The sequence below is a fragment of the Danio aesculapii genome, chromosome 2, assembly GCF_903798145.1.
Source record: "Danio aesculapii chromosome 2, fDanAes4.1, whole genome shotgun sequence".
In the NCBI taxonomy this organism is placed as follows: domain Eukaryota; kingdom Metazoa; phylum Chordata; class Actinopteri; order Cypriniformes; family Danionidae; genus Danio; species Danio aesculapii.
Window position 1 is genome coordinate 46,651,605 of NC_079436.1, and position 25,445 is coordinate 46,677,049.

The 25,445-nt window shown below is 35.2% G+C and overlaps 1 protein-coding gene across 1 annotated transcript in view; it reads left to right on the forward strand.

Annotated features, from left to right (window-relative positions):
- The window catches only part of LOC130238455 (ephrin type-B receptor 1-B), a 295,859-nt gene that overhangs the window by 38,482 nt on the left and 231,932 nt on the right, over positions 1-25,445 (forward strand). Inside the window, exon 3 of the mRNA XM_056469487.1 lies at positions 11,159-11,840. Coding sequence (XP_056325462.1) covers positions 11,159-11,840 — 682 coding nt within the window. The remainder of the gene's footprint in view (positions 1-11,158; positions 11,841-25,445) is intronic.

Consider the following 25,445-nt stretch of genomic DNA (forward strand, 5'->3'; position numbering starts at 1 on the left):
ATTAGTAATTTGAAATTTTGTTTTAAAGAGACATCGCTTAACCCATTAAACTGCATCAAAACCACACTCAAAAAATATTTTTGCTACTTGTTCTGACTGCTTGTTTAAAATGAGCTGAAACAACAGTTATTGAGTTTTATTTATTTCATTATTATCAATAATGGTGGACAGCTTAATAGTTTTGTGTTCAATTAACTTAAAATTGTAAAAAGCATTAAGTTAACATAATCGGTTTGCGTTGTGATGAGAATAAGGTGAATACAGGTTGTGAAGCTTGTGAAGTCAACCTTGTGAACAGGTAGGGTATCTTAATACGATGAGCAGTTTTTATTTATGCTTTTATTTACATCTAAATGATGACCAAAATATAGAATGACACAAACAGTAAAATGTGTTTGTTATGGCAGAAAAACAATGAGGTTTATTCTTTATTTCTAGCAAAACTATCATTTATGGGTGAAGGTTGAATTCCTAAGCTGACGATTAAAGATATTTTTATCAATCACTCTTTAAAAAAAGGCCAAACAGCAAACTGTTGCATATATTACACAAAGTTATTCAACAAATGATTGTAGTTGGATTAGAAGGTATATCTATAACTCAGTTGAAATCTTTTTAAAGTTATTTTAATAATAATGAAAAAAAATAAAAAATAAAAAAACGTTCTTAAATGTCACCCAACATCATTTTGTGGCTCTGTTTATTTGTATTTATTTATTTATTTATTTATTTATTTATTTATTTATTTATTTATTTATTTATTTATTTATTTATTTATTTATTTATTTATTTATTTGTTTGTTTGTTTATTTATTTTGTATTGATTTATTCATTTATATTTTGTATTGATTTAGGCACCATTTTAAAAAGCATATAACACCAGTGTCATGAAATTAATCAAAAGATCTATAACAACCTTAGACATTTTTTGACAAATGTGGGGGCTCGTCCGGGATCGGACCACTTAAACCTCAAGCGAGAATCATGTCCCAATATTCTTCAAAATCTATATTTTGGGTGTGTTTTATTTATGCTTTTATTTACATCTAAATGACGACCAAAGTAAAGAATGTCACAATTAGCAAAACGTGTTTGTTTTGGCAAAAAACAAACAAACAAATGCACACACAAAAACAAAAAAGAACTTTGGGTCTGTGTTGTTTCAACTCATTTTAAATGAGTAGTTTAAACAAGCAGCAAAACTCTTTTTTAAGTGTGTAATACAGATTACACAATTATTTTCCCTTTAGAGTAAATTAAAGATGTACAAAAAGACTAAAGGCAATTATTAGAGAAGCTGAAAGGGCCATTTTTATATGCGTGTCTATTAAAAGTGTAAAGGATAAACAAGAGGGCGGATGTTTTCCTCAGTGGATGACAGTCATCATCATCTCTTTAAATTACCGCAAGGAACAATTCAGACTGATGCAGTCAAATGACAGTGTGTATAATTAAATGTGGAGATATGAAATTGCTGTGAACAAAAAAAATAAAAAATCGTGACAGATGTTGTCACGAAATAGGAATTACGCTGTTCTGGAGGCATAGATTTTGATTCACCACCATCACGGGCCACGCTTCTGCATGTTATCTTGTTTTCTCAAAATCATTAATTGAATCGTGATGTTGCATTGAAAGCTACATTCATCCTGTGGGCTTCTGCTCACATTAATCTAACATTTAACAAACACGAACCATGCGAGAGGCGTTATTTTGTAAGAGTGGCATTAATTCTAGTCGAGTGCAATTGATGGAGTCAGATTTTCACGATTGCTTTTAATCAATTGTTGTTTTATGAAGTGAAACGCAAGTCACTGAAATATTTAAAGGGGTAGTTTACCCCAAAATCTGTGTCATCATACATTCACTTTTCTGTTGTTTGAAGGCATTAAGGCTTTCTTACTTTATTCCTAATGAACAAATGTTGATTGATGCGACTGATCACTGTTTTACATGCACAAAGACAACATTTTCCAAGGCTTAAAATGATAGAAACAACCCAGGCTCATTCTGAGAATGTAGTCCCGTCGACGTTTCTGGAGACTGCGAAATACGTAGCCGGGGGTACGTACGGCTGCATTTCATTTTTTTAAGCGAACGCTGCGGGGCGGTGTGACGCCGTTCCTTTCGGCGCTTGCCGGCCGACCAGCCGGCCGCTCGCCTCCGTGTGGAGGGCTTTCCCGCTGCAACCAGTTTGTCTGGTTAGCTCTTTGTGTACTCTGGCGGACTCGAGGCACAGAGAGGGGCTGACCACGACCACGACGACGACCGGGTTCGAGTCCGGGGAAGAGCGGTTCCAGAAATCAGGTAAGAAAACAAAAACAAAATCCAAAAAATGAAGCGAACAAGTTCGTCACAGGGTGAGAATGTGGTCAAAATCCGAAAACGTGGTAAAAATTAGACGAGGGCTTTTCTTTTTCTGGACGGCTTTTGTGAATCGTCGTTTGTTGGGTTTAGGGACGGAGGAGGGTGGGTCAGCCGATTGGCCGGTCGCACGGTCAATCATTCTGTCATCCAGGCAGACAGGCGGAAGGTCGTTCGACAGCGGCCTCTAGCGGGTTTACGCGAGAACGGCACGGGAAAAAGCGTGCCAAGCGAGCTCTCGCGGACTCACGAAAACAAAAACTGCAAAAATACGTACCTCCCGGGATGTATTTCGCGGCCTCCAGAAACGTCCCCGGGACTACGTTCTCAGAATGAGCCTGGGTTGGATAGGAAAGCTTAATAAAAGGCCCATGTGGTTCATACACAATATCAAAAGCCATCTAAAGTCAAACAGTAACTTTGTGTGAGGAGCAGACTGAAACTGATCTACATGGTTAGCTTCTTTTGTACCTGGTCTTTTCAAAAAACCATTTGTTGAATTATGGTTATCAACACATTGTCCGTTTGAAGTGATTCACATCTTGCTGGAGACTTTTTTAAACACTAAATGAGTTTACTAGGGTTTAGACTAGTGAATATAGCCATTGTTTGCTGCTGATGTTAAGAATAGTTTCCATTTTGTCGCATCAATAGATCTTGCGCCATCAGTTCCTCCCTCTAATGATTTGTTTGTGAGGTTTTTGTTCATCATTAGTGCTTGTTTTTGGCTTTGTTTGATTCTCTTTCAAGTTCTTTGGCTTTTGGTTTTACGTTTACATACTTGGATGATCGTTGTTTTTGATTTTCTTTTCCTTTTATTTGGTGATAATTAGTTAAGATGTTGATGTTCTCTACATTTATTTGTATGTTTGGGTACCAAAACCTTGTTCTAATATAGCAGAAGTTACACATGTAACCAGTGCATACTGGACATTTTCATCATTTATCATTTTTATCATTTAGTCACTGATGGCATTTTAAAATATGATTTGTGAAATTCATAAAAGTTATAAAATTAAATCATTTTATATGATTTTATATGTAACAAGTTTTATCAGAGGTGGTTCATTCCGCTGTGGCGACCCCAGATTAATAAAGGGACTAAGCTGAAAAAAAATGAACGAATGAAGCTTTGTCAGATTGTGAGGGGGCTCGTCCAGGATATGACGTTTGTTTGGTATGTTAACCTGTTACCATTTACACCCCAAGCAAGAATCACACCCTGAACTAATATAGCACCAGTTACATATATACTGGACATTTTTATGATTTATCATTTTTATCAACCATACAAAAAAAAAATCTAAACAATCACTGCTAGTTATTGCAGAAATTACATAACGTTATTGCATTTTTGTATCTCAACAAAACAGTCTTTCTTAAATGTCATCTGTTTGTTTAATATTAGATCTAGCACTGGTGCCATTTTAAACGTTATGATTTGTGAAAGTGAAAGATTTTGTAAAAGTTATGAAATGAAATCAATTTTAAGATTTTATATGTAACAACTTTTGTCAGATTGTGACGTGGGAGCTCGTCTAGGAAATGAAGTTTGTCTGGGATGCCAACCTGTTACCATTTACACCCCAACAAAAACAATCACAGCAAGTTATTGCTGAAAAACACAACATTATTGCATTGTTGTAGTTGCAGGCAGTAAATTGCTCGATTTATTTTATTTATTTTCTTTTTTTAAATGTCATCTATTTATTTAATATTAGTTCTAGCATCATTTAGGCACTGATGCCATTTTAAATGCTATGATTTGTGAAAGTTATGAAATGAAATAATTTCATATGATCTTATATGTAACAGCTTTTGTCAGATTGTGACATGTGGGGGCTTGTCCGAGATTTGAAGTTTGTCTGGGATCTCAACCTGTTACCATTTACACCCCAGGCAAGAATCATACCCTAATATAATATAGCACCAGTTACATATATACTGGACATTTTTATCATTTATCATTGTTACTACCCATACTTAAAAAAACACACACACAGCAAGTTATTGCTAAATTACACAATTCAATTGCATTATTGTAGTTGCAGGTGGTAAATTGCTTGATTTATTTTTTTCTCTCAATAAAAAGTCTTTTTTTAAATGTCATCTATTTATTTAATATTAGTTATAGCATCATTAAGGCACTGATGCCATTTTAAAAGTTATGATTTGTGAAAATCATAAAAGTTATGAAATGAAATAATTTCATATGATTTTATATGTAACAAGTTTTATCAGCTTGTGACACATGTGGGGGCTCGTCCGGGATATGAAGTTTGTTTGGAATCTGAACCTCCTACCAGTTACGTCCCAAGCAAGAATCATAGCCTAATATTTTTCAGAATACCTTTTTTGTGTGTTCAGTAGAATTAATATACTGATATGTAGTTGGCTTGGAACAAGTGGAGGATGAATAAGTAGCATCATTTTAGTTTTTGGGAAAACTAACCCGTTTATATTATATCTTGTGAAGAAATATGAAATGTTATATGATGAACTGATTTTATTTATGCTTTTATTTACATCTAAATGATGAACAAAATATAGAATATCACACATGATAAAACGTGTTTGTTATTGCAGAAGAACAATGAGGTTTATTCTAGCACTTGATGCAAAACTATCATTTATGGGTGAAGGTTACCTTTAAGTGATTTATTTCAGTACTTAAATTTGGTGGCACTTAAATTCCTAAGCTGACGATTGAAGACACTTTTATCAATCACTCTTTAAAAAAAAAGGCCAAACAGCAAACTATTGCATATATTACACAAAGTTATTCAACAAGTGATTGTAGTTAAATAGGTGATATATCCATCATTCTATTTAAAAACAATTAATACAAAAAAAGCTTGCTTAAATGTCATCCAACATAATTTTGTGGCTCTTTATTTGTATTTATTTATTTATTTATTTATTTATTTATTTATTTATTTATTTATTTATTTACCAGCGGTGTCAAACAACTAATCAAAAGATAGACAATTCTTTTTATTTATAACAATTTAAGGTGGTTTTTGACAAATGTCAGGGTTCATCCGGGATCTGAACCCATGACTACTTTAGCAGCGGTGTCATGAAACTAATCAAAAGATAGACAACGATTTTCATTTATAACATCTTTAGGCAGTTTTTGACAAACGTGGGGGCTTGTCCGGGATCTGAGCCCATGACCACTTATACCTCAAGCAAGAATCATGCCCCAATATTCTTCAAAATATAGTTTTTGGGTGTTTTTAGTATAACAAACGTACGCATTGGGTAGAAAAGTGACTTTTGGGAGAATTTTGGTTATTTATTATTTGTGTGAGCTGTCCCTTTAAAGCCTTGTGAAGATGTAGGATGTTTAATATTATGAACAGATTTTATTTATGTCTAAATGAGGACCAAAATATAATGTGTGACTAATGGTAAACGCACCAAAACTCATAAAGTGTTTTTTATTGTAGAAAAACAACCCAATGAGGTTAATTTTAGCACTTGATGCTACATTATCTTTTTTGGGTGAACGTTTCCTTTGAGTGATTTATTTAAACTGTGTTTTGCCTTTCCACTCATTCAATTTTTCACTCCGGAAGTGGAGATTACTCTGTTTTTGCCTACACTTCAGGCATCGATTTTTCCTCCTGGTCTTTCAAGCTGCCATGCGAATGCTGATCCGTCACTGCTCAGATTAGATTTACTTGAATTCTGCTTTTCTCTGTTTCTGCTTTCATAACACACACAAGCAGCGAAGGTGTACACACATCCTGATAGCCTATCTTACGATCTGGAGCTTTGCTTGGATCAGGCTGCTATTCGTCGAGGGTCTGTGAGCGAGAAGCCCTCCAGAGGCCACATACACTTAGACAAAATAAACAGCGCCCACACACATACACTTACCGTACTGATACCGTAAGTTTACAGCCCTCAAGAGTCCACTCGCAAACCTTGTATTTGTTTCCCTCTCCCACGGCTGAACCACCTCAAGGGAATTCTGGGATATCGTAGGATGGTTCATTCGGTCAGCCTGCTCTGTTAAAGGCAGAGATTACCCACAGGTCCATGCGGCGGTGTGCCTGCTATCCAGATTTAACAGTGAACTGAACGGTTCAAGCAGCAAGTGATCACGTACAGGCAACATGACCCTACTTTTACCTCACAGCTGGTCACCGCTGGGACTGAGGGACCAGATCAGTATAAAGCATCAGGTTTTAACTGGATTGTGTGTGTTTGGAAAGATATGGTTCAAATGAGCATTAGAAATCGTTTACTTTCTCCTCATATCATTTTAAATATGCTGTCCTTCTCTTGAGAACCCAAAAGGAGACATAGCTTGAATGTTGATGCTGTTGATTGATCGGTGGATGGATGGATATTTCTAAAATGTTCTGTTTATACATATGACTGATGTGTATTGTGACATTAGGCATATGTATAAATATATAGTTTTAGAAATAGCGTTTCATCCATCTATAACCATATCTATAGATCCATTCATCCATACATGATTCATGTATTGTTTTATACCTGTATCTATAGATCCATCCATCCATCCTTTTATAACTATATATTTTTATCTATCCACTCACCCATATCTATCTATCCATCCATCCATCCATCCATCCATCCATCCATCCATCCATCATTTATTTTTCTATACCTATATTCATCTGTCTTTTCATCCATCGTATCCATCCAGCCACTTAACCCACCCACCCACACAACCAACCAACCCCATCCACTAACCCATACATTTATCCATCCATCCATCCATCCATCCATCCATCCATCCATCCATCCATCCATCCATCCATCAGTCTGTCTGTCAGTTTTTCAGTCCATCCATCCATCCTTCTAAAGCTAAACCTATCAGTCTATACCTCTATCCATCATATTTATTCTTTCTTCCATCGTATCCATCCATCCATCGTATCCATACAACCACCCACCCACCAACCCAACAATCCAACCAACCAACCAACCTATCCATCCATTGCATCCATCTATTGTATACATCGTATCCATCCATTGTATCCATTGAATCCATCCATTGTATCCATCTGTCCCATCCATTGTATCCATCGATCGTATCCATTGTATCCGTCCATCCATCCATCCATCCATTGGATCCATCCAATCACCCACCCAACAAACCAACCAACCAACCCCACCCACTTACCCATTCATCCATCACTCCATTTGTCAGTCCATTGCTCTGTCCGTCCATTTGTCAGTCCATCCATCCATCCATCCATCCATCCATCCATCCATCATCTGTTCATCCAACTGTTAATCATTTGTCTCTCTGTCATTGGTTTCATTGTCCGTCCATCCATCCATCCATCCATCCATCCATCCATCCATCCATCCATCCATCCATCCATCCATCCATCCATCCATCCATCCATCCATCCATCCATCCATCCATCCATCCATCCATCCATCCATCCATCCATCCATCCATCCATCCATCCATCCATCCATCCAAAGCTTTACCCATCCTTCTACACATCTATCAATCTATCCATATATACCTATATTTGTCCATCCATCCAACCCGGCTCTCCGTCCAATGAGGAAAATTAAAAAACAACTACAATATACAGTATAGGCAGCATGAAGTGTTGTCAAGCTCTGAAAGATCAAAATGTGATGATAATTGTATTCAGAATAATTTATTCCAACTTCTGAAGCCTCATGGTTGCTTTGTGAGAGGGAAAAAGAGCAAAATATAAGTTATTAATCAAGAAAAAGTCGTGCCCTATGCCACAGCTGTCAAATCTCACATTTGCAATTCAAATATTCTGCTTTATGTAAAAATGAAGGAATGAGATCAGGATTTGTAAAATATATATTCCATTTTGGGGTGAAATAACAGATGAGCTAGGATAGATTTAGACAGGAGTTTTCAAAATTGGGAATCTTCGATACATACACAATTATTAAAAAAAGTGTGTAAATATGTATATCAATTTAAATATGATATGCTACCGTCTTAATATTTTAGGCTCTTGCCAGCGCATCATTCAATATGGCAGGTTCTTGACATAAAAACATATCTAAAAATCTCAGTTCTAATGTATCAAGCTGTAGGGCCCTTACTGTAACTTATAATGTTTTAGACTTAGCTGTCCACAGCTATCAGCGAAACCCAGTGGCTGCACTCTGTTTCTCTTTTTATTTCTGTGCTATGTTTCATAATCTACCAGTAGTACTCTTTTATCAGAGTTACAGGAGGCCAGCCATATACTGCTCGACTTACTTCTAGTTGTAATTCGATAGTGCATAATCTCAAATTTGTTACGCATCACATTTTATAATATGGTAATATTGTAACGGTAAGTGGCTGGCCGCACTTGTCCTAGACCGAAGCAGATGGCAGCGGTTTCCTCACCCACCTCAGGTGATTAGGGAGACAGATTTTGTGATGTGAAAAATATGAACAGGAGGACATAAAGAGTTCATCATCTCAGGGAAGGGAAGAGGAAAAAAAAATGTTCAAAATGACGTGTATAAAAGCTTTCAGATGGTTTTTGGGGTGGGGAATGAGGGGTTGGAGAGGTTTCTGGGAGCTCAATTTGTATCAATATTTTATGAAAGGCAGAAACCTGTCTGAGTTTAGGCCACGGTTCCACATCGATAGCATCAAATGGACCAGCAGAGATATTTCTCATCTTTATTCCACTTCAACAAGCACATCTTGCAATTTTAAATGAAATAAGAGTTTTTTCACACCATTGACCTCAAAAGGGAAAGTTTTCCAGGTGCTAAAACGCACATCACTTTGTATAATGTACTGTATTTACCCAGTGACTAGACTTATTTAAATCAGTTCATCAGTTCAGTGGCTTATCCTTTGGGTTAAATAGCTGCGCTAGTAAGTGGAGACAAGTTTTATATGTTATGAATGAGCAATTAAATTATTGACTTGAAACGTTCTTTCCCTGAGTCTCTGTAATATGACATAGGAGCGTTCACATGCAGCTCATCAGAACACAAATTGCAGGATATACAGATTAATAATTTATTCAACACCACCCTCAAAAGACATATGGTCTGTTTAAATGTATCTTTTGTCAGTTTAATGTATATTGTAAAATGTGCTGTCTATGTTTATAATCAGGCAACAGACACATCTATGTTGATAATGAGGCAACAGACATATGTAATCTACTTAAATTAGTGTTTAACACACATGTATGCATTGTGTCATATCCATACTGTGCATTTTCTATTGAAAAGTGAAAGAATACCAAGAAACCTTCTAGAACTCATCTGTTTAGTTAGAGTTTGATTTAATTCCTGTCTGTTTTCATATACATTAAAGCTTCAATACACAACTTCAAATATTTGTCTGTTGGTCTGTTGATATTTCATCCAGAATACATTTTGGGGGGAAACAAAGTGGATTTAAAGATAGCTCACTCCTTCTAGCTAAAATAAACCTTCTACTCATTAATATTCAACACCATTCCAAATATGGTCAAAATCAAGCATTTTGTTCTAGACATATTAGTGTTGGGCGATATATGAAATTTCCAGATTGCCATATCGTCCCCTGTGAGATCGCCAATAAACAATACTATCTCATGGGGGGCGTGGCAGTGTTATGTTTACTTATTTGCTTATCTATTTAACCATTTCTAAATGTATTTACCTTTTGGCTATTATTTTATTTCATTTTTTTTACTAATTTAATATTCTACTTTATCTTTTATATTTAATATTCTATTTTATCTTGAAAATGCTAATCGTCATGCTCTTACAACTAAATAGGCAAAATTATTTTTAAACAAACCTTGATGCAATAGTGCAGCACAGGACTGGATTTGATGGTAACGGCTTGTCCATGCCGTTATCCGTGGGAATACCGCAAAATGGATATAATATAAATGGATGAAAGCAAATGAAATGCTATTTATCTATGCACAGAAGAAACAAGGAAGTCCTTTCAGACGGGAGGACTTGTCGATCGCGGGTGACTATTTCTGTGCAATGAAGGTGTTTTCTTCATGTTTCTGTTGAGCGTGATGCGGCTTCAGGTCTGATTATCAACACAAAAGTAGTCATCAAACTGTCACATTTGTATTCGCTAAAATCTAACACAATGTTGCGCTTGCGATATGTGTTTATTGTTTTCTGATAAGAGAAATAGTTTTGTTTTAGACATAAGCTATTGGCGACTCGCCGCAGTCATGGCTCTAATATGAATTTTTTTTGACTGTAGACATAATACAAAACTTTTCACTGAGCTCAGTAAAATGTTCTTTGATAAGTTATTAATCAGAATATTAATAATCTGTTCAATAATTAAGTGAAAATGAATGGGAAAATGCAGCCTATAATTTAATTTAATATATATGTAGGCTAGTTTAAATAAACAAATAAAATATATATATTTATAGCCTATAAATAAATATAGACCTAACATATTTTTAAAATTAAGTAAATAGGCTATTCATTGAAAAAAATGTGGATGTCCATGTATATCATTCCATCAAATAAACACAAGTAACACATATATATTCCGTGTATTTGAAGAGGCAGTCAATGCATGCACTGGAAAAAAATAGGCAACCTTAAAACTTAAATAGGCTATCAATAGCGGATATAAATGAAAGATAAATAACTTTTTTTGTGAAAGCAAGAGAGAATCTTGCCGGTGTGATATCTCAAACGACCAATGATTTTGTATTACCGCAACAGCTTTTATTCCAGAACATTTGAGCATTCTAGATCAATAGGATTATGTCATTATATGTCTATGATCACATGCATGCTAAACCTCCTATTGTTTCTTTTTTTCCAGTGGGAAGAAGTAAGCGGCTATGATGAAAACCTCAACACCATCCGAACATACCAGGTGTGCAATGTCTTCGAGTCCAACCAGAACAACTGGCTGCTCACCACATTCATCGCTCGCCGTGGCGCTCAGAGAATTTATGTGGAAATGCGTTTCACTGTCCGAGACTGCAGCAGTATTCCGCGAGTGCCTGGATCCTGTAAGGAGACCTTTAACTTGTACTACTATGAAACAGACTCTGTTATCGCCACCAAGGGTACGGCGTTCTGGATGGAGGCCCCGTATTTGAAAGTGGACACTATTGCTGCGGACGAAAGCTTCTCGCAGGTGGATTTTGGTGGTCGGTTGATGAAAGTGAACACAGAGGTGCGGAGCTTTGGTCCACTTTCGAAAAATGGCTTTTACTTGGCATTTCAGGACTATGGGGCATGCATGTCCCTGCTTTCTGTGCGTGTGTTTTATAAGAAATGCCCCAGTGTGGTGCAGAACTTCGCAATCTTTCCAGAGACTATGACTGGAGCGGAGAGCACCTCCCTGGTGATTGCTCGCGGGATGTGCATCCCAAATTCAGAGGAAGTGGACGTACCAATAAAGTTGTACTGCAATGGCGATGGGGACTGGATGGTTCCGATTGGGAGCTGCACCTGCAAGGCAGGATTTGAGCCGGACAATGGGAACATCTGTCGAGGTAAGAGTTTGGTGTAGATCATTGTTCGCTGCAATATATTTAGATTTTGAGTATTATTTTTTTCAGATAATGGGGAATAGTGGATCATGTCTGGGGTATTGATTAGCATTTCTCATAGAAAAGATGTCCAATTTGTTTCTAATGTAGTTTATGTTGAGTTACAGTTGGTTTACCTCATAGTACAGCAGTGGTTCTCAATTCTGGAACCATCGCCCTGCACATTTTGCATGTCTCTCTTATATCATACACAAGGATCGGTTCATGGATCTCTCTGTTAACAAGCTGATGATCTGAATCAGGTGTTTTATGTAAGGAAGACATACAAAATGTGCAGGGCAGGGGGTCTCGAGGACCAGATTTGAGAACCATTGCAGTACAGCCATGATATTTTCCAATATGTTGACCTGAGCTGCTCAACCCATTCCTGAAGATCTACCTTCCCACAGAGTTCAGCTCCAACCCTGATCAGACACACCTGAACCAATTAATTAGGACCTAAACAGCACTTAATTACCTAAACATAATTACAGGCAGGTGTGCTTGATATAGGTTGCAACTAAAATATGCTGGAAGGTAGATCTCCAGGAACAGGGTTGGTCACCCCTGATGTAGACCAAGGGTACCAAAACTCGGTCCTGGGGGGGTGATGTTAAGTTTTACATGTAACTGCATTCCAGAGTTCAAGCTTGGTGAACTCTGACTTCCGAATTTGTGTCACGTGAATGAGTGAGATCAATAGAAGATCAGCGAGTGGCCTCTCTGTACATTCGGACAATCTCCCGTCCCATCTGGCAGAATTGGACATTCTCAAACTTTAGCGCAGGGGTGTCCAATCCTGTTCCTGGAGCTCTACCTTCCCTCAGAGTTAAGCTCCAACCCTAATCAAATACAATTAAACCAACTAAAGCTGCGGTCACACTGCACTTTTCTCTCCATAGATTTCCATTCATACGCATGCATATGCATCAGACTTGAAAGACAAGATCGTCTGTCAAGTTTCGCAGTTCACTGCCTTGCAAAGTTCAAGCTTGGTGAACTCTGACCTGCGACATCGCATCACTTGACTGCGTGAGACCAATCGAGGATCAAACCATGACATCTCTGGATAGAAATGTAAATTAAGGATCAATCGCTCACTTTTTTAAATGTCTAATTATCTTGTTTAATCCTGCCCCTTTTCGCAGCATCGTACTACAGAATTTCGCAAGCTCAAACTCTAGTGTGACCACAGATTCAGTAGGACCTAAAGGAGCACTTGGTAATTAACTAAAGGTGTGTTTGATCAAGGTTTAAGGCTTAAGATCTTGATTAGCTAGTTCATGTGTATGTGACTATGGTTGGATCTAAACTCTGCCAGACACAGGCCCTCCAGGAGAAAGCTTGGGCACCCCTGATATAAACTACAGAAAACAGTTTGACTAAAGACATCTTGCTGGTCAGGCTAGTTGATAATTGAGTCAACTGCATCTAAACATTAGCTGGTTTTGTTTTATGAGCTCAAGCTCAAGTATGTTTTGCAGTAGTAAACTGCTTCGAGATTTGAGAGTGAGAGATGCAGATTGGTGATTACTCGAGAGCTTGGTGGAACCGAGTCAGGAGCGTCAACACTCAATTTTATCTGGCTGTTCTCCTCATCAGAATCCCTAGAATTAAAACAATGGACGGATGGATGATGCAGATCCACTGCTTTATATCAACACATTAAACAAGTAACAATGTCAACAAGTAGTACATTTCTGTGAATTTGTCTGTTAAATGAAGTTCAACTGAACGTATGTCTTAATTCCTTATACACCTATATGTACAGCCAAAAATTTGAAGTTTTTAGGTTGTTTTCAGAAATAAATATTATGGTGCTGGAGCTTCACAAGTATCCTATGTACAGTATTTAATCCAAAACTTCTAACTTGACATTGCAGCCTTTTCATCAATTAAATGCACATTGTTTTAGCTATGTGATCATCTGATATTGATGCAGTGTCAGAAAGTCCAGATGAGGATATATTTACACAGGTAAAAAGAGATTTGAATTGAAAATTGAAAGCACCTTTAAAAAGTGTCCTGAGGCAAGTTTACAGTGTAATCTTTAGGCTATTACTGTCATCCTTCATTTATAGCCTGAATAGAATGTATAATTATGTGGTGATTAAATTGAACCAGTGCTTTACCATGAATAAATGCAGAGAACGGCTCTGATTCTGATGATGTCACTGTACTTAGAGCCAATCACCACTTCAAATATGAGAACTGACCTCATGCCTTGTGATAATGCTTAAATTTTGCTTTCCAAACCATAATTGCTCATACAAATGCAAAACAACCAATTTCCACCTCCAATTTATTAATCGTATTGCTGTTTCTAGTAATGTGTAACCAATATAACTGTGAGTCAACTGTATCCAAAACCCAACAGTAGTTGTGAAGCTGTGTACAGGTCGTTACCTGCAATTCAGTTGGTTAAGATTGCCCTGCGCTGGTACTGAAGGCAAAACCAAACCCAAGACACAATTTTCTTTCTTGTCTGCATTTAGCACAGTTATTTTTTTTTTCATGTGGACACCGACACAGCTATATTGTTCTCTCAAGGTCTGCAATTGGCCGATTTGGCCTTCACTCAGGGCCAGTGCCATATTGGCTCCCTTGGGACCAAATGTGTTGAGAGATGATAAGATTGACTGACAGCCATCTGTCTCCATCAATAAACAGATAGCTCTAACTTTGAGGGCCACAGGTGCCTCTACACATAAATACACACACTTGCGCAGGTGGCTTCGTGGAGGTTATTGGCATCCTTTGGCAAGGTCTTCTTATCAGCAGAGAGACGGTCATGATGTCTATGTACAACAGTTCAATCTCACCGGTCACAATTGTGACCGCAATTTTTGTTTGCATATTTTTCTGTAGTATTAAAAAGCAACTCTTATTATAAAGCACATGTTCATATATAATGACAATTTAAGATGTCTAAATGAGTTCAGGGCAGGCCTAACATGATTGGTTTGGCCATGTGACCATAACAATTATTTCCTAGTACTACCATCTGAATGGAAGGATAATGTCAAAGCTCAGAAATGACAGATAAGTTTTCTAAGTTAATTTTTAAATAGGAAATACATCTTTTGTATGCATCATCATGAAAGGCTTATCTATACATACATATTCATTCATTCATTTTCTTTTCGGCTTAATCCCTTTATTAATCCGGGGTCGCCACAGCGGAACGAACCACCAACTTATCCAGCACATAGTTTATGCAGCGTATGCCCCTCCTGCCGCAACCCATCTCTGGGGAAACACCCATACACACTCATTCACACTCACACACGCGAACGCAGGGAGAACATGCAAATTCCACACAGAAACGCCAACTGACCCAGCCGAGGCTCGAATCAGCGACCTTCTTGCTGTGAGGCGACAGCACTACCTACCGCATCACTGCGTCACCTACATACATATTAAAATTATATTATTACATTGTTTTTTTCTGTTGTCAAATTGCTGATAATTAAAGACGGTCACAATTTTGACCGGTGGTAAAACACATGGAGTCTATGTCCCCCATATGTCATTCTCTGTCAGTCTGTGACGGTCACACAACATATAATCCATTTGCATTTAAGGCAAAGATTTAGCACTTATGGCAAAATGTAATCTGACTGTGAGCCTAATGTGGCCCATGTGGAAAATAGTAGATTTGGCCCAAATGATGGAAGACAATTGTACACCAGAGTTGGTAAAAATATGACATAGTCATATAAGGGTAATCTGGGTCTAAACCTAAAATGGCTTACATGTGTAGGTGCAAATCTGGTCCAGTTATTTTAAACCATATGTGGGCCACTTTTGGCAAATATTTGGCACAGTAAGCTTTGACTAATGCAGCTGTGAGCCTTAAGTGGCCCGGAGAAAATATGGCAAATGTGGCCCAGCTATTTTAAAACATATGTGGCCACTTTTGGCAAGTATTAAGTAAGCTTTGACTAATGCAGCTATGAGCCTTAAGTGGCCCGGAGAAAATATGGCAAATGTGGCCCAGCTATTTTAAAACATATGTGGCCACTTTTGGCAAGTATTCGGCACAGTAAGCTATGGCTAACATTGATTTGAACCTATAGTGGCCCAGAGAAGACATGGCAAATGTGACCCAGTTATCCTAAAACATATGTGGGCCACTTTTGGCAAATATTTGGCACAGTAAGCTATGGCCAATGTGGATTTGAGCCTATAGTGGCCCTGAAAAGATATGGCAAATATAGGCCATTTATCCCAAAACATATGTGGGCCACTTTTGGCAAATATTGAGCACAGTAAGCTATGGCTAATGTGGATTTGAGCCTATAGTGGCCCAGAAAAGATATGGCAAATGTGGGTCATTTATCCCAAAACATATGTGGGCCACTTTTGGCAAATATTGAGCACAGTAAGCTATGGCTAATGTGGATTTGAGCCTATAGTGGCCCAGAAAAGATATGGCAAATGTGGGTCATTTATCCCAAAACATATGTGGGCCACTTTTGGCAAATATTCAGCACAATAAGCTATGGCTAACGTGGATTTGAGCCTATGGTGGCCCAGAGAAGATATGGCAAATGTGACCCAGTTATCCTAAAACATATGTGGGCCACTTTTGGCAAATATTTGGCACAGTAAGCTATGACTAATGTGGATTTGAGCCTATAGTGGCCCAAAGAAGATATGGCAAATGTGGCCCATTTATCTTAAAACATATGGGCCACTTTTGGCAAATATTCAGAAGAGTAAGCTTTGGCTTATGTGGCTTTGAGCCTAAAGCAGTCCAGAGAAGATATAACAAATGTGGCCCATTTATCTTAAATCATATGTGGGCCACTTTTGGCAAATATTCGGAACATTAAGGGGTGATAATTATAGCAGTCAAACCATAGCTCTTTGACATGGCAGATATAGATAGCAATATACACTGTGAAACTTTTTGTTGTAAATTTACAGAATAATACTGGCAGCTGGGTTTTACTGTGTTTTTACAGTCCACTCTTGTAGTTTACATTTAAAGTATATTACTGTTAGAATACATTTTTACACTGGTACACAAACAGGATACTAAAAGTGACAAAATCAACAATGTAAACATAAAAAAATTGCAGAATCAAAAGCAAATAATAAAAAACTTCAGCATCAATAAGCTATATAATGTATTCATACTGCAGTGCATGCTGGGATTTTTGTACTCTGCCACACCCAGCATGCATTGCGGCATGAAACATTTTAATTGTTACCATTGTTAAGGTACAAGGTCGGATTCTTGAGGTCCGAGTGTGTCTTTACCATTTCTGAACTGGTTTTTATTTCTTTCAATTCACTCTCTTAACTTTAACATGAACTGGAATGGGCCACCCTAGAGCCATCATTCCATTCAGTAAGTGGTCCGGATGTACTGTAAGTGTAGGCCAGATCTGGTCCAGAATAAAAACAAACTGTGGCCCAGAATAGGGTCAATTCCGGTTCATTTGTTTGAATTCTGGTTGATATGGTATTGTGAAGGCTTAATTGTGGCCCAGATCTGGCAAACAGGTGAGGACCGCCCAAGTGCCATCATTCCATGCGGCATGTGGGCCGGATGTAAGTTTCTGGTGTGGGCTGGATTTGAGCCACGTGAATTTTGCTAGCTGGGTATTTATTTCCATTCATAATGAAGTTTATAATAATTTACTCTGTTCCTATAATTTGTCAATTTGTCATCATTTCATTTAAATATTTGTGTTAAACTACTGCATAAGATTGCTATTTTGTTATTTTTGAAACTGAGCCAGACCATGTTTACTTGTAAATGGAATAAAACAAATTTCAACAATTTAAACCAGTCTTTAAACTAATTGCTGGCTGAAGAGTTTTAATTTTGTACATGCATTTACACTATAGACCTGCACTCCCTGTGTTCTACTACTGGTCACAATTGTGACCAAAGATGAAACCAATTTTTTCATGGACTTTTCAATTATTTTTATAGAAAATTGACATTGATTGTTTAATACCCTTACAAATACCACACAAATTATTATTATTATTATTATTATTATTATTATTATTATTATTATTATTATTATTATTATTATTATTATTATTATTATTATTATTATTATTTTATGATAATAATAACATTACTATATTAATAATAATAATAATAATAATAATAATAATAATAATAATAATAATAATAACAATAACAATAATATGACTATTCATAACATTAAAATCTATTATTATTATTATTATTATTATTATTATTATTATTATTATTATTAATAATAATATTATTATTGTTATATCGGTTTTCACTGTAGTATGTTAGCATATTTAGGAAACATTCATGTGGAATGCATCTTTGCACGTGAAACGCGAAATGCAGCGCACAACTTGCTACAATAAAGAAAGCCTGCAATGATTGAGAATACAGCAGAGTTATTATCGTTAACTAAGTTTCATTCATGTCAAGCAGTGCAGTGTTTGTTTGTTTATTTGTTTTGATTAGTGTTGAATTCAAATGTATTAATCTGTTAATATAAAACTTGTAGTAACAGTGGTCAAAATTGGTGTGCGACTAAATTTTGGCTGGTGCTCCTGTGAGCACCAGTGCTATCAAGCAAATTGGTTAATTTTGAGCACTGCATTAATTCATATATATATATATATATATATATATATATATATATATATATATATATATATATATATTGATAGTACTTGACATGGGACAATTTTGCTTAGATTTAGTTGTTTTGTACAGTATTGGGCGTTACAGTAGATGTTCATATTTGTTAAAGTACAATACTAGTTTAATTTATATAAATCATCTTTTAAAAAAGATTGACAAATCCACCTTGAAGTGAGAAAGACACAAATATATAATTGCTGAAAGCGACAAAGAAAAACATTATGAAAAATTGACGCTGGAAAGTGTGTGGTGTTGCATCTGCTGTTGGATGTCTTCTGGAACGATCTGGAAGAGGTGATAAAGTTGTCATAAACTTTAAAGATTAAAGATGCATGAGTTTTTTTCTTTTTTTTTTTTCTTTCTTTTTTTTCTGGGTGTTGGAGTCTGGGTGTAAAATCTGTCAGCTAGATGTGGCTGTGGTTTTTAAAAGCCAGTGTGTGTTAGCGGATTAACGATTGCGCACACAGCAAGTCACCACTAATTACAGGCGCTTTGATCTGTGAGTTCCCATAAAGGCTTTTGATGGCCTAATATATTGGAGTCTGAACATACACACACACACACGCATTACATTCTTATAAAGTTTCCATAAATTCCCCGGGGGTGATTTTACCAGTGCTGGCAACCTGGGGTAATAAGTATTCCTTTAATGTTCATTAGTCTGTTTTTGTTGATGGCAGTCTGGTTCCAAACCCCGCCACCCCCCTCTGCTTTCATTGGTCGATCTGGACCTGGAGAGGGTGATTAAGGGTTGATTAGAGTAATTGGTCTTTTGGGTTAATGAAGGTGTCTGAGCTATTATAAATGTGTCTCAAAGGAAGTCTGAGGAGCTTTGTGTCTTGGAATGGATTGTGGTGTATTACTTACTGCATATAACATATTGCACTCTTGCTGCCTGCTGTTTTATTTTTGTGTAAAACTAGTGTGTAAAAAGCAAATAGTCGTATGCTAAGGTGTTACGTGACCTCATTATGCTTGTCAAATGGTCTCATTAGGAGTGTATTTAATTTAGGCAGTTGATTATTAGAAATAATTATTATTGTTTTTGTATTTATTATTGTATTTTTTTCTTTTCGTCTTAATGAAGTAAACAAATGGACTTGAATTTAAATTTCAGCTCAGTTACAAACAGCAGTTTTGGCAGTGTGATTAAATCATGAGCCGAGAAGTGTGTTAAAAAATGTATTATGATGTACTAATTAGTATTGAAGGTAATATTTTATTTTATTTTATTTTATCTACAGCTTGATTATCCTTTTTCTGAAAACATTTGAGAGTTTCCTTGGCTGTGTTTTCATTGTCTTGCTGAAATGGCCACCCTGGTTTCATCTTCATCATCCTGCTAATATAGATGTTAGACTGAAGCAGCTGATATTCATTTACACTGAGGGAGAGCAGAGGGTTACTGAAGAACTACTGAGATATTTCTGCTGCTGTCTAGGCTTTCACTGCCTTTTTACACCTCCCTTTCTCAATGTGTTCTTTAAGTTTTCCCTGCGTCATTTAATTTTATTACAGATAATTTAAATTGTTAATGAATTAGATTTTTTTTCTTTTCATATATGCATTTCTTTGGTTGTGACCAACATCTAGTGAAAATTTCAAGTCAGCAGCACCTTTAGAAATACATGTTCTGAAAGAAATAAGTACATATACATTGTCTATATATACAATTGTCTAAATATTATTAAATAAAGATACATTGATATATTGGGTAAGATTTAAAAGCATGCAGTCATTGTTTTCTGAAAAACAGAAAGTAATTAACTATATATATATATATATATATATATATATATATATATATATATATATATATATATATATATATATATATATATATATATATATATATATATATATATATATACTGTATGTCTATATATATATATACTGTATGTATATATATGTGTGTATATATATATATATATATATATATATATATATATGTGTATATATATATATATATATATATATATATATGTGTATATATATATATATATATATATATATATATATATATATATATATATATATATATATATATATATATATATATATTGTTAATTACTTTCTTTTTTTTTCAGAAAACAATGACTGCATGCTTTTAAATCTTACGCAATATATCAATGTATCTTTATTTATTAATATTTAGAGAATTGTACTAACAACGGAAGACAAAAAGTAACTAAAAGAAAAGTAAGAAAGAAAAGAAAAGTCGAAAGTCAAATTGTAAACATTGCAATCTGCTATACCACAGCTTATGCACTGTGCTCTGTTGCATGTTTTGTATTCATACTACACATTTTACTTCTAACTGAAAGCTAATTTGACTATCTGTCTGTATTTTTATTTATTTAAAGTACAATTAATACAAATAATTTCATGTTAAATATTTCATTCATTTTTCATGCTTTCATTTTGTATAAAATGATATATGGAGTAAAGTAAATGTGACTGGAGTATGAAATAACAGCTTTTACACAGCACTGTGAACAGGTACTTTCCTAACTGCTGCTTTCACACAAATATATGTGTTATTTATTTTGTTGACAAATGGAAAGTTTGCAGCACATACTGTATTTTAATATTCTTTCTGGCTTTTATTACAGTAAACCACTGCAAATTTATGTCTGTATACATTCCATATATTCCACACACACACGCACACACACACACACACACACACACACACACACACACACACACACACACACACACACACACACACACACACACACATATATATGTATATACATACGTACAGTTGAAATCTGAATTATTAGCCCCCCTTTGATGTATTTATTTATTTTTCTTTTTTAATTATTTCCCAAATGATGTTTGATGAACGAGGATGGAGTAATGATGAACTTATTTGTTATTTAGGCTAGAATGAAAGCAGTTAAAAAAAAAAAACATTTTAGGGTCAAAATTATTAGCCCCTTTAAGCTAATTTTTTTTTACTGTCTACAAAACAAACCATCGTTATACAATAACTTGCCTAATTACCCTAACATGCCTAGTTAACCTATTTAACCTAGTTAAGCCTTTAAATGTCACTTTAAGCTGTATAAAAGTGTCTTGAAAAATATATAGTAAAATATTATTTACTGTCATCATGGCAAAGATAAAATAAATCAGTTATTAGAAATGACTTATTAAAACTATTATGTTCAGAAATGTGTTGAAAAAACAAATGTATTCCATTAAACAGAAATTAGGATTACATTATATTTACATTATTATTATATATATTCCAACTTTTAAACCTAAGTGAAGAGGAAAAACACACACACATCATGCAAAAATAGCATAAATAATATGCAGTTTCTCCATTTAGTACACAGCCAGGAATGTTTATCTCAGTTTCTGTTTTCCTCTCCGTCATCCACTTTCCCTCGTTCCCTCTCTCTGTCTAATGCACAGCTGGGTTTGTTATTTTGACCCGGCTCGGAGGGAGTCTGAATAATAACTGTGTGTGTGTATATGTCCACATATCGCCGGATTAGATCTCACCCAGAGGCTGAGAGATGATGCCTGTCACCCGCAGTAAAATCAGCATATTAATAAAATAACCTCCTCCATTAGCCACAGAGAGGCTGCAGCAGCGTGCGTTCAGCAGGAAAGGAGTGATTCAGAGCAGGGTCGAGCTGGGGCTGTTTTTTGGGGTGCCAGATCTGGATCTATATTCAGCGTGCGTCTGTGCGTCTCCAGCGCTCAGACAGAGGGGTTAGAGGCCGGACGACCCCTTACAGGCTGCAGAATTGAACAGAGATAGACTCACAGCCAGAGCTGTCTGCACTGACACACACCTGGAGAGAGAGCGGACAGCTCTATACACACACAGACTCATGTACAGCTTTATATACACTTAAACTTACAACACATTCACAGAGTCTAATACAAAGACTTACTGGTGTAGACAAAATGAATGCACTCATATACAGTAGAGACAAGTGGTGTATCATCCAGATTTGGTTTTGGAGTATAAGTACATGATTCTGAATGTAAACATTAACGTTAACTCAAAAAATGAAAATTCCTCTTGTTCCAAACCATTTCTTTCACCTCCCAACTCTATAGAAGAAATTTTCAAGAATGTTGGAAACCTTTAACTATTTACATCCATGTTAGGCAAAACTAACAATATGGAAGCAAATTGATACAAGTTTTCAGCATTCTTTAAAATATCTTCTTTATTTGCTCAGCACAACACAACACAGCATATAATAGTACAAATGAATAAATAAATAAATAAATAAAAACCGGTTTGGCAAACTCATAAATAAAACAAAATAAAACAAAACAAATGCAAAACACCACAACAACAACACAAAACAGACAGAAACAAAAAAAACAAACTGAAACAATCAAAAACAAACAAAACAAAACACAACAAACACAGTTCAATGGAAACACAAAACACAACAAAACAAACACAACACAAAATAAAAACATAAAAATAAAGAATAAATGAACAAATAAATAAATAAATAAATAAATAAATAAATAAATAAATAAATAAATAAATAAATAAATAAATAAATAAATAAATAAATAAATGATGAACGAACAAACAAACAAATGAAATAAGTTTGACGAACTTTTCATAAACAAAACAAACAAACAAACAAAAAAAACAAAACACAACAACAAAACCAACACAAAACAAACAAAAAAACAAAACCAAACAAAAAACTAAAAACAAAATTGAAACAAAACACAACAAACACAATTCAAAGCAAACACAGCATGACAAAACAAACAAAAAACAACACAACAATAAATAAATAAATAAATAAACTGGATTCTTAAACAAAACAACACACAAAAAAAACAAAAAAAAAACAAAAGCAAACAAAAAACAAACACATAAACAAAATAAAACTAAACACAGTGAACAAAAAAACACAAAACAACACAAAAATAGACAAAAAACCAAACAAACACAAAAACAAAATAAAACTAAACACAACGAATACAAAACAAAACAAGCACAAAACAATAAAAAAGCAAACAAAAACTAAATAAAACAAAACACAACAAAACAAACACAAAACAGAAAACAAACACAAAACAATCAAAAAATAAACTAAACAAAATAAAACTAAACACAACAAACAAAACAAACACAAAATAATCAAAAAACAAACAAAAATACAAACAAAAACTAAATAAAACTAAACACAACAAACAAAACAAACACAAAACAATCAAAAAACAAACAAAAACTAAATAAAACTGAACAGAACAAACAAAACAAACACAAAACAATCAAAAAACAAACGAAGCAAACAAAAACTAAATAAAACTAAACACAACAAACAAAACCAACACAAAACAATCAAAAAACAAAAAAAAGCTAACAAACACTAACTAAAACTAAACAAACAAAACAAACACACAACAAAGCAAAACAACACAAAACAAAAACAAAACAAGCACAAAAACTAAACACAGCGGGCACTAAACAAAGCAAGCGCCAAACAAAACAATACAAAACAAACACAAAAACAAACAGACAAACAAAAAACAAGCAAACAAACAAACCTGGTTTTGAACAAGTCAAGGGTGAATGAATTGTGGCAGAATGTTCATATTTGCATGAACTATCCCTTTAAAATAAATATGCTTGCACAAAGAAAATGTTTTGAAGAATGTTGGAAACCAGTAGCCATTTACATCCATAGTATGAAAACGGAACACTGTAATTCAGTGGGGGCCGATTTCAAGCACTCTTCAAAATAATACATAACGTAGAGTAAATAATGACAGAATTGATATCCCTTTATCCCTTTAAGACTTTTTTATATGCTAAGCAGACATGAATCATGTGCAGATCGCTAGCAAGCTTAAACATTTTGGGCCACATTTATGCAAATTTTAGCTTTTTTTTATTTTTATACAGCACACACTTGCAGAACACATTCACTGTCAAACACAGACACTGCAAACAAACAGGCATAGACCAAAATAAACCAACGCAGCTGTATCTACACTTGCATTGGTGTAGAGCAAATACAGTATATGCAGATTATGTACTCATACACTGGATATACTGTAACTTGCTTTTCCATCTGTGTATTTTTATGCAAATTTGGGTTAAAGATAAATGCATTTAAAAATCTGAATGTACTATAACAACATCAGAAAAAGTATGCAAAATGTGCTTGAAATTATATGCACTTGCTTAAGGCAAATGAGGTTTTACATGAGACGATAAGACATGAATTATGGTATGTTACATCGCATGGACTACATTAACCCAATTCCCTAATAAATTCATATATGCACATCAGAAGACGTGCATGGCTTTACAACAAAAAGAGATATAGACCAATGTAAATCAATGCAGCTAAATGCATGAATACATGTATGTATGCACTCATGTACAGCACAGAAGACATGAGCTGTGTATTCTAATGCAAATTTGGGTTTAGGGTAATTGCATAAACAATTCTGGATGTGAATGTCAACATGTGAAATAAAGCTTCCGAGATGTGCTTTAAGTGCACATGCTAGCTTACGGCAAGTGAGGTTGTATATGCTAAGATGAGATGAATGTAATTTATGCTAACCCAATTTATCAAATAAATGCATAGATGTGAAAACAAAGTGGTTATTTACATCATCATGTTTCTGAATCAGTTGTTAACATGTATGCATTTGTAGCCTAGTACAAACATTTACACTGTATGCAAGCTAGAGGTCTTCTCAGGTCCTAAATTACATACCTGACCTGAATCAAACCTGAGTTAGTTCTTACTCAAACCCAACCCAGCAAAATCTAACTGGAGATGGACCTGATTAAATTAGGCTAGGAAAAAGGCATAGACCCGAATTTGACTTGACCTGAAGTCAGCAATGTTGAAATCTGCAAACAGCCTGATCTCACATCAAAACGGAACTATTTT